This window comes from Podarcis vaucheri, assembly GCF_965113315.1.
Source record: "Podarcis vaucheri genome assembly, chromosome: 1".
Classification (NCBI taxonomy): domain Eukaryota; kingdom Metazoa; phylum Chordata; class Lepidosauria; order Squamata; family Lacertidae; genus Podarcis; species Podarcis vaucheri.
This window is the reverse complement of record NC_138759.1, coordinates 95,367,703-95,383,129: the sequence shown is the minus strand read 5'-3', so window position 1 is coordinate 95,383,129 and position 15,427 is coordinate 95,367,703. Positions and strand designations below refer to the sequence as shown.

General features: G+C 39.0%; 1 protein-coding gene across 14 annotated transcripts in view; it reads right to left on the bottom strand.

Moving 5' to 3' along the window:
• Nucleotides 1–15,427, bottom strand: part of KALRN (kalirin RhoGEF kinase) — a 508,727-nt gene that overhangs the window by 205,038 nt on the left and 288,262 nt on the right. For all 14 annotated transcript variants that reach the window (XM_082234876.1, XM_082234882.1, XM_082234887.1 and 11 more), the window contains 2 exons: nt 12,309–12,440; nt 8,998–9,228 (listed from right to left, as the gene is read on the bottom strand). In XM_082234876.1, coding sequence (XP_082091002.1) covers nt 8,998–9,228; nt 12,309–12,440 — 363 coding nt within the window. The remainder of the gene's footprint in view (nt 1–8,997; nt 9,229–12,308; nt 12,441–15,427) is intronic.

Below are 15,427 nucleotides of genomic sequence, written 5' to 3'. Positions count from 1 at the left end.
ATGACTTACAATAGCTGAGTCACAAATAAACTAAACTGTTCTTATTGGCACTTAGAAGACTTCTTAATAAAACACAGAACCAAGACGGTAAGTGAATTTTCACTACAGGTTTTGTGAATGACTTAGTAACAAAAAATGAGATCAGAATTTGACCAGAAATTAAGATCTGGTTTAATTCAAAAATTAATACCAAAGACAAAATACACCTTAAGAAATAGTTTCAATCCTCAGCACTGCAAGATCTGCCCTTCTATTTCTGAGAACAAACCTGATTTTCTTGATGTTCTATTGAGGTGCTTATTGGCTTGATGGTTTCAATCATATCTTATTATTGTATTTAACATTTTTATGGAGATTGCTGATGTATTGTTTATTGCTGGGTTTATCTACTCAGCTTTGGTTTATCTTTTAGGTCACCTTGAGAGGGCTTTTACCCTTACAAGTGACCTAAAAATATTATAAATAGGTGTTAGAAACTCTCATTAGAAGAAGGATGCCATCTACAATCTGAATAAGAAAAGACCAGTAAAGAAGCTGCCTTATACCAGAGCAGAGTATTTGCCCATATAGCCCACTATGGTCAGCTCTGACTGGCAGCAACCTTCCAGGGTCACAAGCAGAGGTCTTGCTGCTTGCACATCATCTGCTTTGATCCTTTTAACTGGAGATGCCGGGGAAGGAACATGGGACATTTTCCATGCAAAATATGTGCTGTGGCACAGATTTATGGTCCTTCCTCATATATATAATAATACATTTATTTGCAGAGAGTTTTCCCCCTTCAGACATTGCAAAATTAGGCTCAGAGTTTCACAGGTTAACATCTGTAATATTGTCAGGTGGCAAATGTTTTATACTAGCACTATCACCTGGACAGGACAGAACATCACTGATCCTTCCATTCCTCAGAGCAGAACAGACATGTCTGTTAGAACTGTAGTAGACGCTCAAACTGCAGACAAATGGTCACATCAGGGGGAAATACTGCCTGTCGTACAGACAGTTAAAAACAATTAAACATCAGCCCACAGGATTCCTGTATGTTTTATAAGAAATGACTAGCTTGCCAATAGCAAATCCATCACTTCTAAACAATTCCAGCCTGAAGCTATGTAATTCAGCTACCCTTAAGGGCCATCAGAGAAGACAAGGTAAATGCAGCATCATATAACATACTGCTTTAGATGGAAATATTTGCACCGATCAATAAATACTATTCTCTTCACACTCATTATGCTACACCTTGTTTTTTACTTGTAAGGATAAAGTACCAGGCAGGTCTTTATCCATCTTATTAGCACTTTTGGTCCAGTCTGTTTCTGGTATGCAGCCTTGGGGTTAATGCCCCTCAGTGTGCCAGTGCCCCTGACAATTGCAATGCAGATACAGAGTCAAAAATAGGGGTCAGTAGGGGTCCTGTGCCTGGTTGTGTATGCTAGGTGCATCTGGATTTTCTATGTAACCTGGAACAATATGCTTGTGCCCTGAATCTGGCAATTCTAGGTGAGACCAATAACAGCAGGCAATACTTCCACTCTACTTCTTGCTCTTTAAGCACCATGTACTAGCAAAGCAACAAATCTATCTAATTCAGTAAGCTCTGAACATGTTTCCTCAAATCCATTTCTGATCATACCCTAGACTATCCATGGTCTGGCCAAATATGAAATGGATATGAAAATTGGCCTCATTACATGCAGCACATAGTGTTCTTGAAGCTCTCTATGCCATTTTCAACATTTGTTGCAACTTACCAGAAGCAGGGTTGTGAGGAGAGTACTAGGGAAGAGTCCAAGAAATGCCACAGCAGGCACATGAACACATGTTGGCCACAGAATTAAAGGCTGCTGGAAACAATGGGAGCTGCAATTCTTACATTTTATCTATCCCTAGAGTTGAACTGATAACATATGCAGTAGTATCCAGGACCTCAGTTACTGCTGTGGCATTTTGAGGAATCAATTCTGCCATCTCCTATCATGTCCCATAAGATCCAAAAGTGAGAATACAGGAGCAGGGGCTGAATTTGCTCTAGAACAGCCTTTCTCAACCTGTGGGTCCTCAGATGTTGTTGGACTACAACTCCCATCACCCCTAGCGAGCAAGGCCTGAGCAACATCTAGGGACCCACAGGTTGAGAACCGCTGCTCTAGAATTTGGTCCAAAGTTCAGTTTAATATTGGAGAAGACTTGGATGGGTCTACTAATCAGCAGAATCTGTTTAATCTACAACCACAACATATGCATGGCAAAAGAGAGCTTACCGTGCCTTAAATTCAAAGTCACATCAGGCATGACATTATTAGCGCCATGTAATAAATTATCTCTGAAAATTCTCTCTGCTTATGAAAAATGTCCCATACAATTCTTATATACGCAAGCATAGCTTACTGGGATGGATTGTAACACTGAAAAGTCTTTACAGATTCTTCTACCATCTATGTGCCCTTCTCTTTCTCAGCATCTTCTCCCAAAATATCCACACTGAACTGCAAACAGCTCTTTCTAGAAAGTCTGGGAGCTAATCCATGAGCCATTATGAATTTTTTTCTAATCAAATCCTGCTTTCTGTCTCCCCCCCCACTACCAGTGTTTAGAGGCCTACCTCCCATACATAATCATCCAAGACTCTGAAGAGAACATGCAATCTGCTTTCTCCTTGAAAGGAAGAGCAACCTTGCAGACCTATCAATATTCTTTTGCTCAGCACAACTAAATTAATGAAGAAAATTAAGTGCAGAGGCAATTACAACTCTTAAATCATCTTTCTTTATCCTCTTGCCAACATTAAGCTGAAGAAATCCCTTAAAGTCAGCATGTAGGTATTTTTTATAAGCCCGCAATCCAAACTGCAAGAGCTTCATCCTAATATAAATTCTCTTTCTATTATAAAATGGAACTTCTGAATTTTTATGAACTCATTTTTTGCTATGATCACCATCCCATAAACACTGCCTTGACTCCTCTAATGACATACATCTCTGTTTTCCAAATCCAGTACTGATCTTTTCTCCTTTACAGGCATGCTTAGGGTTTTGCTGACTTCCACCACCAACCCGCTCATTCTTTCTGAAGAATAAATGGGCAGTAGCATTTGGTTATGGTGTAACTATATTTGATTGCTACTATAAAGAATTATGCTTTTTTCCTGCATTTTCAGCCTGTTGGGATGTTAATGTTGCATTGTATTGATCTGCTGTAACCCACCTTAGGAAAGTATACATCCTAAAAGGCAGACAGAAAATCCATTAAAAATATTAAAAGGCCAGTTTGTTTTCTTCATCATTTTGGAGCATTTTCAAGATATTGTTATGTGTATCTTGAAAGATTGCTATTTCATTATCATGAGCCGATTAAATGCCATGTACAATCTGTATCATTTTGACCTCTACTGCCTGTTGACATACCATATTTTTCCCTAGGTAAATTCCTAATTTGTTGATTAAGTACTTAATGTGACAAATGTCACCAACTGTGCTATTAAAAATACTGCACAGAAAAACAAAACATTTTTTGTACATTTCCCCAGCCACCTTCAATCATATTCTGTGCTCTTATAATTAAGAGACAGGAAATACTGCCTGTCGTACAGACAGTTAAAAACAATTAAACATCAGCCCACAGGATTCCTGTATGTTTTATAAGAAATTACTAGCTCGCAAGGCTTGTGGACAACTGCGTGAAGCAGGGTGTGCCCCCCGGAGGGCGCCCCGTGCTTTGGGCTGCAGGTTGCTGCCCGCAAGCCTTGCGAGCCCGTGGGAACTCCCGCTGGGCTTGCAAGGCTTGCAGATAGCTTCCTGAAGCCTGGAGAGCGAGAGGGGTCGGTGCGCACCGATCCCTCTCTCTCTCCAGGCTTCAGAGAAAGCCTGCATTTTCCCCATAGGATGCACACACACTTCCCCTTCATTTTTGGAGGGGAAAAGTGCGTCCTATAGGGCGAAAAATACAGTATGTCTTAATAAATTGCAGGAGAGGGGAGTAGTAACTAAAACTGTCAATTGAGAAAGGAACCATACTTTTTAATGCTGAACTTGCTTCTTGTATAGCAATGTTTTCAAACTGTGTATGGATGGAAGAGCTATAAATAACTTAATATGTGCATGTTTCCGCAAAGAAATATAGAAAATGTGTTCCCTCTCACAGAATATAAGAAGCAAGAGCACTCTACAGAAAGCTGTTGGTTATTTTTCTTTTTTCTTTTGCTTTACAAAGACTTAAAATGCTTATAGTTCTTATAATAGCTTAAAAGGGGCCAGTCAGTGGCATTACCCAAAGACTCAGAACTCTTAATTCAATAAATTTATCACATTAGCATCCACTTCTCTGTGCTGATGTTCTTCTTTATTCCAAGACTGCCACAAACCACATCTACTTTCCACGCATTGGTCAAGATGCCAACTCCAAATGTTCAAATAACCTAATAGCCTTCCTTACATTTCAATTATAAAAAACAGATATTCTCCTTTTAAAATGTAATGCAGCAGAACGCTGATTTACCCAAGTTGCTTTTATCTAAAATTCCTTGTTGGCCTAATGGAAGACAAAAGCCTTCAGAATGTTGGTGAGCTAGGGTGGGAAGCTCCGACTGTTCCACATTAGAGTTGCCTCTGACCTTTTTGACATCACAAAGGGAAATTCAACCTTCCCTGCCCCCCATTACTTCTGTATTTGGACATTAATTATATGAAAAGGGAAAATTATATTGGATCAGGCCCTGTGAGACTCAGGGTCAATAGAAGGTCCCCTTCATCACCTCCACAGCAGTTATGTCTTTCAGGAAAGTTGGTTAGGGACCTATGTGCAAATATTTAGTTCTGGAGGGAGCGATCACTTACTTACAATTAAATGAAATGTCTGAGGGTTCATTTCCTTTAAACGCCAAGTTGTTAGGCTGCCCTGCACTTTGAAAATGGTGACATCAATATGCCCCTCCATGTATACAGTTGTGATGACTGGAGCAGCCCTCTTCTTAATATATAATGCCATGGCAATGACACTATGCCATGTAGTGTTGTCTCCAAGGAAGCGAATATGCACCCAACCAATTTCAAACCACTTGGCAGCTGGGAGAGTCTGGAGACAAGCCACTTGCTGCTTTTAAATTATTTTTAAAGGGAATTCTTGGCCATCCCCCTGAACTTTTCACTACCCTCTCTTAATCATCCCCATTCCTTCAAATGTGTCAAAAAAGTTCAATGGAGAACATCTGGTGCAGGCCTAACCTTTTCTAATTAAATATTCCACTTTATCTAACCTAATGATATAAGGGCTAAATTATACATGATCAGGAAGCCACATATATTTTATCCACATTTATAGTTTATATTGATCCGCATATATTTTTATCCCACATCTTCCAAAACGACACTACTAGAACTCAAAAAGGTGCAAAAAGGTGCATCAGTGATTATGAGGTAGTTGGAGCACCTTTCCTAATGTTACATTTTACTAAATGTTACATTTTAGTTTAGAAATAAGGACTAATGGGATATACAACAGAGGTTTAGCAAGTTATGAGTAGTGTGGAAAAGTAGAAGTTTTTCTCTCACTTTCATACAAGAACTTAAGGTGACCCATGGAACTGACTGGCAGGAGATTTGAGGAAAGAAGTAAGTGTCTTCTTCACATAGCATGTAACTTCAACATTAATAATCTATATTTAAAAAATGAATTACAGGATCGTTAACACACTGTTCAATAAATAGATATTGAAAAATAGTAAGGGTAATGGTAACTCTCTAATGAGAGCCGCTTTAAAGCACAAAGCAGAGTAATCTGTTCTGATTAGCAACTCTAGGGAGGAGATCGAGACTAATTTCATATGAAAGTTCAAATCAAATTATGCAAATGACAGGGTATGGTTAAATAATGAGCCCTATAGAATGTCCTGAGGAAATATCATTACATGAAAATGAAATTATTTAAAAACAGAGTTCCGTGGCATTACATTGAGCTTTATTTAAGCATCATTGTCTGATGTTTGGAATAATTTTATTTAGCTTCCTAGCAGGCTGTGGAGAATTTGAAGCCTATTAACTGCTTAGCCTAACATCAATAGTCACCTGTGCAATATTCTTGGACCAATGCCTTGCAACATTAAAAAAGGTCTATACTGAGTAGCAAAAATTAATCAGAGGTTTTAAACACACCTTTCAGTAAATGTATGTTGAGTATCATTTGGAAAAGAAAAAATGAAAACTGAAATTGGGAAGAGGAAAGTGTATAACTTCCCAGAGACTCATATAATATAGTATCCAAAAGGTAGGTGCTGCTGGCTAAATAGAACCTTGAACTAGAGCACTTATATTAGGAGATGAGGATATACTGCAACATCATCACTATCACCATCACCATGATGATGATGATGATGATGATGATGCAGGTCCCACCTTGTATCACCAATATCTGCAGTTCTGGCAAATATTACCTTATACTGAATGGCAGACCAAATCTCCATCTATCTATATCTCACATATTCTCACTACCCACCTCCACCCCTTTATCCCCAGGTAGTATAAGAGACCTACTTACAAGATGGCTTTTCTCAGTTACTGCATCAAACAGTGATTAGAACCAAAAAGAACTCATTTGTTAATTATGGACAGAGATGCTGCCACATCTTCAAAACCTTCAAAAGACATTGTCAAAATGCATCCACCACGAGTCCACTGGTCTCTGTTTGTGATACCAATACTAGTAACCCTGAGACTGAGGTTTCTTCATTTTGCTTATGCTTGAAATATTAGGGGGAAGAGCATATTCTGAGACCTAGTATCCCTCTTCCCACCAGAATCCTCTCCAACTTTCTAGGGATAATATACCCAAGATGGACGCAAAGTGAACAGATGCTGTACTACTTGAGATGTCTGAAAGGGGATTTGCACATGTTCCTGTAACATGCAAGCACATCATGTCTTTCATATGCATGCTGCCCTCCCTCCCCTGACAATGCATAGACATGAGGCAAGGCGGGATTGAGGTTTCTTTATAGAGGTGCCAAAAGCCATAGTTCAATGACAAAGCACATGCTTTGCATGTAAGAGGTCCCAGGCTCAGTAACTGGTATATCCAGTGGGAAAGACTTCTGTCTGAAACCCAAGAGAGTTGCTACCAGTCAGCATCAACAGTGCTAAATTAGATTGAAAAATGGTCTCACTTGGCATAAGGCAGCTCCCTATAATCCTATGCTCCATCATATGGAACTCCCTGCCTAGGTCTGTCTGGCTGCTGCACTGTCCTGCTTCAGGAACTTGGAGGATGGAGAACCTATCTTTTCCCCAGTTAAAAGGTTTCTGGAACAGAAAAAATGTGCTCTGCAGTTTTGTGGTTATAGTGTGGCTTTATGTTTCTTTCTGATGATGTGTTTGAGGTTATTTTTACATGTTTAATTTTTTATTGATGGGTTTCATGTATTTTTCACTGCTGTTGAGGAGACCTATAAAATGTATATATAATCATGGTTCATGGGGTCATTTCTGGCAATCCAGAAAACATAGTGATATAATGCCACAGATAAGTGGGCATGGGTCTGGTTTTGCAATGTACAGTATCTTAGCAATACCATCTCCGTTGTGCATGCATACATCAGCAGATTGGGTAGGGGACAGCACATTTCACAATGTATCGCTAGTATGTGTGGATCTACCATCACTACTCTTATAATATAAACTTCCATTTATGTAGAAATCTGTACAGGCATAGAAGCTAAGCCACTGGCAGCAATTTGTAGCACTACACACCGAAATATATGCATTGTGACATTTATGCCTTCTCAAAACATGCAGATCTTATTGCAAGATTAGTGTAAAGGTTTGAGAACCAAATCAATACTGTAATTGAAAACACAAACATCTGTCTCTGTATTCTGGTGAAACAAAGGGTATTTCCTTACCACTGTATTTAGAAAGGATTAAAGACACATTTCCCAGTTTTGTTGAATCAATATTGGTTTCTGTGTTTCTCGTACATATTGGTTCTGCACAATAACTCCTAAATGTGAACATTTACTTGCTGAGGGAAGGGGAAGAAAGTTGGGAAAAGAAGATAGCGGTCTTAGAGGCAGCCGTGATATCTTAAATAACAGCTGTGGTGGGGACAATGGGCAGCCTACAGAAGTGGTGCCGAAGGTGATGTTCATGATGATATGTAGAATTTAACTGAGCTTTTGAATGTTCAAACATTTCACCAACATTATATTGTCACAATCATTACAACAACCCTGTAAGTTTTGTAATATTGACACTGATCTTTCCAGGTGAGGAGGTGAGGTTACAGTTGAGAGACTATGGTTTGGATAGTGCAACTTTTTTCCTATGTCTGCTCTGGCAACACCTGGATCTAATAATGTCAACCATAACATCCAGAGTTCATCCACCTGCTCATATTTAAATGTTGTATGTGCCATTACCTGCCAACATCACCCTTCCATGGTCCTCATAAGACAAATAGGTCAGTATCAACGCAGAGAAATAAATTAACAATATTGAATACTTCTCCATGGTTTATTAATCCAGGCATGTCATGTAAAAACCAGCTCAACAGCCCCTCAATTTTGACAACTGTGCCATAGTTCTCATATTCTAAGGAAAGGTAAACAATGATTTCCAGTTCACTTTCTGCACACCCCTCGTGATTATATAATGCTGAAATCATCTAGGTAATAACCTAGGGATATAATTTATTCCACTCTCACTGTTGCTTTTTTCAATTAACTGTCCAGGCATAGACAGTGGTTTGACAGCTAATTACCTACTCACAAAGACAAATTCCAAAATAATTTCTAAAAGCTTTCCTATAATAATTTTGTAATTAATGGTGGCACATGATATGGTAAAAGTCTATGAAAGCTGTTTTATATTTCAGTATATCAGCCTAACAGCATCAGGTGATAGAAATATTGTTTCATGAGGCTTTCCAGATGAAACTCCAAGCCAATTTTCAGGCCACAACGAACTAATCTCCAAGTTTCAGTTTCACATGCCTGAGAAATTACATTACCTGCTGAACATCTTGCTGGAAAACACAAAGTTGAAGCCTCTGATGTAACCGGACCTTCCTGTGCTGCCAGATGCTCTCCAAACGCCGCTGGTGATGCAAGACCTCATGGACCACATCCAAAACTTGGTGAACAGCCTTGGAATAATTAGCTGTGGCAGTAAGAGATTCCGAATTCCCCGGACTCAAGGGACGCTGTAAGACATCCAGCAAAGCCTTTCCATCCTGGCTTACCTGTAAGATTAAGGGGGGGGGGCGGAAATCCATCAAGTTTAATGTTATAAAATTGTTCAGGTAATTGTGTTTTAAAAATACATATGTAATTAAATGGGGTCACTTTTTTTCTTTCTTTCCCTGTGAAAAGGCAAACTCAGAAGGATATTGATTCCTAAGGTTCAGACACTTAATTCACAAAGTTGTAGATAGGTAGCCGTGTTGGTCTGCCATAGTCAAAATAAGAAAAATTCCTTCCAGTAGCACCTTAAAGACCAACTAAGTTAGTTCTTGGTATGAGCTTTCGTGTGCATGCACATGTATCTGAAGAAGTGTGCATGCACACGAAAGCTCATACCAAGAACTAACTTAGTTGGTCTTTAAGGTGCTACTGGAAGGAATTTTTCTTATTTTAATTCACAAACTTCACTTTCTTCTTAAGAAAACATGGGTGAATTCTCTTCAGTGTTTCCTTTTAAAAACTGCCTATAAGTGGGGGTTGTTCTAAGCTGTAATGTTGGTGAAAACTGTATATGGAAAATGGAATTGCCATTAATTTATACCGATGCAACACAGCAGGCTCACACCCAAAAGAGTGTACTTAAAACATTTTCCTTCAAGCCTATTATGAAAACATTCAAGCAAATTAGAACTTCACTAGGTACTTTGTTACATACAGTATTTACTACTTTATTTTGAACACAGTGGGAATCCATACTTGGTTTAATGGCTTTTCTTCAGTGCTTTTTAAAAAAATTGTTCTGATAATGTTGTTATAGATATCATAGAAACACCAAGAAAAAGAACATGAATTATGTGAGTCCTGAAAGTCCTTGCAAATGAATGAATGGGTTTTGAAAGAATTATTTAGAAAGTAAGCAGCTACCTGCCATTTAAGCCTTCCAGCGCACCCTTTAAGAAGTAAAAATACATGTACGTCTTATGTCAGTGATTTGCATTTTACAAGGATTGTTCAAGGTTAAAATACACTTATAGAGCAGCTTTGCAGTGTGTATTGTATCATAAGTTGAAAATGGGGCTATACAATCAAACTAGTGGGTGAATTCATTCTCCCCTCAGTTCAAATTGTAATTGGGTTGCTAATTGCAAACATCATCAGAGGAAACCCGAAAAGAGATCAGTTTTTCTCCTAGAGTTCTAAATTGGCTTACTTTTAGGGAACACACATGTGCATTTTTGCACTGCTGCTTAGAGATTATTTTATTTTTAAAATGCATATAATGCCTTTTATTAACTTTGTTTTTGTTTTTCCAGCAGTCAATTAAGGATTTGGTTTTTTAAAGATAATGTGTATACAATACATGCCCTGCATTTGGGCATAAGTTCCCAAACTTTTCATTTTGCCAACCCAATAGCCCAAATGTTATTGGTATGGTGACTCATTTTATTGCCATAATCATGATCCCTATCCACACTATTAAAAAACAACAGCTATACAAGTTATTATCTCCTTCTTCTTCTGTACTTCTATCATCTCTTTCACAGTTACAGTGGTACATTGAGTTACAAACGCCTCAGGTTACAAACGCTTCAGGCTACAAACTCTGCTAACCTGGAAGAGTTACCTCGAGTTGAGGACTTTGCCCCAGGATAAGAACGGAAATCATGTGCCGGTGGTGTAGCAGCGGCAAGAGGCCCCATTAGTGAAAGCACACCTCTAGTTAAGAACAGTTTCAGGTTAAGAACGAACCTCTGGAACGAATTAAGTTCATAACTAGAGGTACCACTGTACTAGGGATATATACAATTTAATTATATATCTGTAAACCGCTTTAAGATTTTTATTATATAAAGCAGTATAGATTTTTTTTTAAAAAAAATTTTAATTACTTTGTGCAAATTATTTGGAGAACGTTACTTAAGCAAAACAGAGTTTGGGTTTTAATTTGTGTAGGTAACACACTGTGGTAGTTATGGATATTTAGACCAGAAGTTGACAGTGGTGGCTGTCTAGTGTATCACAGTTTCTCTTACTGTGCAATCTAGAACTGCAGGCAGCTAAGATCACAATAATGTTACACAGAATCATAGAGTTGGAAAGAACCCAAAGGATCATCTAGTCCAACCGCCTGCAATGCAGGAATCACAGCTGAAGAATCCCTGACAGATGTTCTTCAACCTCTGCTTAAAATCCTCCAAGGAAGGACAGTCCACCATCCAAGGGAGTCTGTTTCAGTGTTAAACAGCTCTTACTGTCATAGTTCCTTCTAATGCTTTATTAAAATACCCTTTCTTGCAACCTGAATCCATTGGTTCGGGTCCTACCCTCTGGAGAAGCAGAAAACAAGCTCACTCCATGTTCCACGTGACAGACCTTCAGATAATTAAAGATAGCTGGCACATCACCTCTCAGTCTGCTTTTCATGGATTAGGTGACTCAGTATAATGTTCACTCATTATATTGAGAAGAGAGCAAAATAGTAGGCTGGACGTAGACAGTACTAACAAAATAGTTAAAAAAGGAGGGGTTAATATGGATAATCATCTGGCAGCTCTACCCACTGAAGAGAGTTCCTTCCGCTCAAGCATCATTAAAATTCACCAATAATGCAATGAACAAGCAAAACTGGAGAATATTCATCACTTCAAGAATGAATTAATGTCTTCAGAAGCAGGAGACAGGAAACCTTTGAGGACTATTTGAGATGTGACTGTCACATAGCTCACCCTCTGCTGAGATTCTACCACAGGTTCACTTAATTACTGTTAGAATTCCAAGCCCTGGTACCTAATTTGCAGAACAATCGTGGGCATGGTTATTCAGACATTAAGTTCCACTGTGTGGGCTTATTTTCTAATAATTGTGCTCAGACTGCAATACTATAAAGTGCTTTCTGGGGAGAAAGTGGGGTAGATGTTTCTGGATTGCAATGCAGACGGTTCCACTTCTGCTTACAGAAGACTCATTAGTTAAGGTGCTTAAACAGTCACATCAGCATGGAAATGAAAAGTCAGATAAATATGTCCTACATATTACTCAGCTAATACCTCCACACCTCAGAGGCACATCCAACAATTTTCATTAATTTTCACTGTCTAACCTGCTAGAGGTTATTAAAGTCTGTTCCGTAAACACTCACCTCCGTGTAGGCTTGGGTGACCTGTTCATAAAGGGACTGATGATGATGGATGGCCAGTTCAAGGTCTTGCATTTCAGAGGGGAGGCCTCCTTCACTGCACATTTTGCACCAGGCATCTACACCAGAAAGGAACTGCAAGAAGAAATTCCAAACGGACATTACAGGAATGCAATAGACAGGTAGCAGCAGGAGGAAATAATAATAATTAAAATTATCAGGAGAGCCATTTTGAAGTACTACACATCATAGCACATCAAAAGTAGAGTGAGACAAACAAGCATATAAACAAAGTTTCACTTTCTGAGTGGAAACCAGGATCCACAGAACTTGTGTACCCAAGGGGGCACAGAACTTATGATAATCAATCAGCAGCCCCTTGACTTGTCAGTGCTGCAATGGTTTTGGACAACTCCCTGAGTTTCAAAATTAACAGAATGGCAAATGCAGATTTTTAAAATTATTATTTATTATTATTAATTTTTTTGAGAGAGAGAGCAAGAGAGAGAGAAGAAAGCTGTATAGCCCCTTGAGTGCACCTAACCCACTGAGCATGCCTATAACATGTTATAAGATCCTAGCCCATGATAGCACAGAATGAGAAGAAGAAAAGGAGTGCGGGTCTGAACCGAATACACAAGCTTTCATTTTAAGAGCTTAAGTGATAAAACTGTGACCCATTAACTTAGTGCAACTGACAGGGTAATTTCTAGAAGACAATCTCTACATGAAGTACGCTACATGTTGAAATGGACTGGGCTACATCTTAGCACTACTATACAAAATTGAGGCCAAGCAATCACTTCAACAACAAAAAGAAACAACACCTCCCTCTAAAGGTCATGTAAAAGGGGAGAAATCGACAGATTCAGCATCCCTCTATGATTAGCAACACATGCCAAAATTCTATGTTCTATTAAAGATAGCTCTGCCCAACTTTGCATATGGTCACCCTATACTTAAAGCAGCAGAGCTAGGCCACCTTCAATCTTTCAAAAACATCCAGTAGTGATGGAAAATCTCCCTGCAGCTTGATTTGAAATTGAATCAGCCAATTTGAAAGATTACTGGAGAACACTTTTTAAAAGATTGCTTTTTCTCCAAGAGCTCTTGTAGTATCATCTCATACTATTTCATTTCTAACTGGTTCAAAAATCTAGTTAATTATTATTTATTTATTTTTGGCCTGCCATATGGACACTAAATGCATCTCATAGAGAGGTAAGCAAACACACCAAGGGGCAGTTTTTATGACTATGTGGCAATGGAGAAATTCCAGAGCCTTAAGAAAGGGAAACTCATCACCCATAGACATGTTAGCCAACACCAGTGAGGTACAGTCGGCACTGAAACTATAGTGGTACCTCGGGTTAAGAACTTAATACGTTCTGGAGGTCCGTTCTTAACCTGAATCTGTTGTTAACCTGAGGTATTACTTTAGCTAATGGGGCCTCCTGCTGCTGCCGCACTGCCAAAGCATGATTTCTGTTCTCATCCTGAAGCAAAGTTCTTAACCCGAGGTACTATTTCTGGGTTAGCAGGGTCTGTCACCTGAAGCGTTTGTAACCCCAGGTACCACTGTATGTATATTTTCTTAATGAACTGGGGATTTCCAGGATGCTAAATCTGTGGTGCCAAACAGTAAACACTAGCAATGAGAAGGCTTGCAAGTTCTAAGGCCATGTAGCCTGCACACTTTTCATAAGCTTACAAAGCTTATCCTGACGCTGCCTTCTCTGAACATGACGTTCTCTTGCTTGCTGGTTTGTTTGTTCAAACTGAACGTGACACATTAATGTGCCTTTTAACAAGCTCACATCTTCAACTTGTTTATTTATTTATTTCATATCCTGCCCTTCCTCCCAAAGGAGGCCAGGACTGGAAACAAGTGATAAAACGATAACATCATATTAAAAACAATTCCAATACGGATGCAGACCAGGAAAGATTCCACACACACTTAATCCCACTGCATTACTCTTTCCTAATGTTCCTGTTTCTCTTAGTCTTTTTTTTCTCTTGCTCATTCTGCTATGCTTAAACACCTATCAAAAAAAGAACAACTAATTATATAGTAGCTACACTGCCTCATTTGAGTAATATAAAAAAAACACCTTTGAAGTTTCCCCCCTCTGCCTTGCTTAGGCAATGCTTTAAGCATTGTACCTATTGAGGTGTACCGACCAAAGAGTTCCTGTTAAGTTTGCCATTTTTATCAAGGGTGTCTTAGAATGAGGAGACTGAAAGGACATGAAGGTCACAGTGGCTAACCCCATCTCAACCCCACCCTGAGCAGAGTCCTCCCCAACCTAAACACATTAGCACGATTATTATGAATCATAAGCATAGCTCAGCATATGCTGTGCCCAACAGCTTTATGACGGGGAAGCCACTTTAGCATAAAAGACTCCTATGGCTCAACCAAGCTAGCTGAATTAAGTGTAACAATGCTTGGACAAATGCTTGGAGTTTTTTTGGATTGCTTTTGCTTTTCAGTGTGTACTTTCCCCACTGATGTACTGTGGTTATCAAACCAGAAGTGGGGGGAAACAGGAAAGGATTTGCACCTACTGATCACCAAAAGGCAGTATTACATCTCAATTCCTGCCCTCTGGATTCCTAAACTTCAGTGTCTAAGGATTCTGTCAGTGAAGCTAAAGTTTAGGTATGTAAACTTAAATGAACTTTTGGGGTATGAATACATGTGTCATGCATTTGCACCTAAGTGGGAATAAACTCCCCCCCCCACATCCTCATTTATACAGCATTTTCCAAGCATTTCAATTTGTTCTTTCCTATCATCACAACTACTCCCTGGCTTGTTTTTTCTTCCCAAGTCATTGCATGTCAGTCAGAAGGCAATGCAGTCAAAATAATTTTATTTGGGGCATTCAAAAAAAAACTTCTTTGGGGATAACTTGGAAGCAACCTGGTTTCAGATATGACCACAAAGAAGAACAAAGTCGCTCATGTACTTGAGAAATATTTATAAAGTGCTTCCCAAGGGTTCAATCAGCTTATGCCTGGCTCAGATAAACTGCAGCTGCAACAGTTTGTAAATGGTCTAAATGTGTCTGTAAGCATCAGGCGCTGTAAGATATGTTGTATGTTTTAAAATAGCA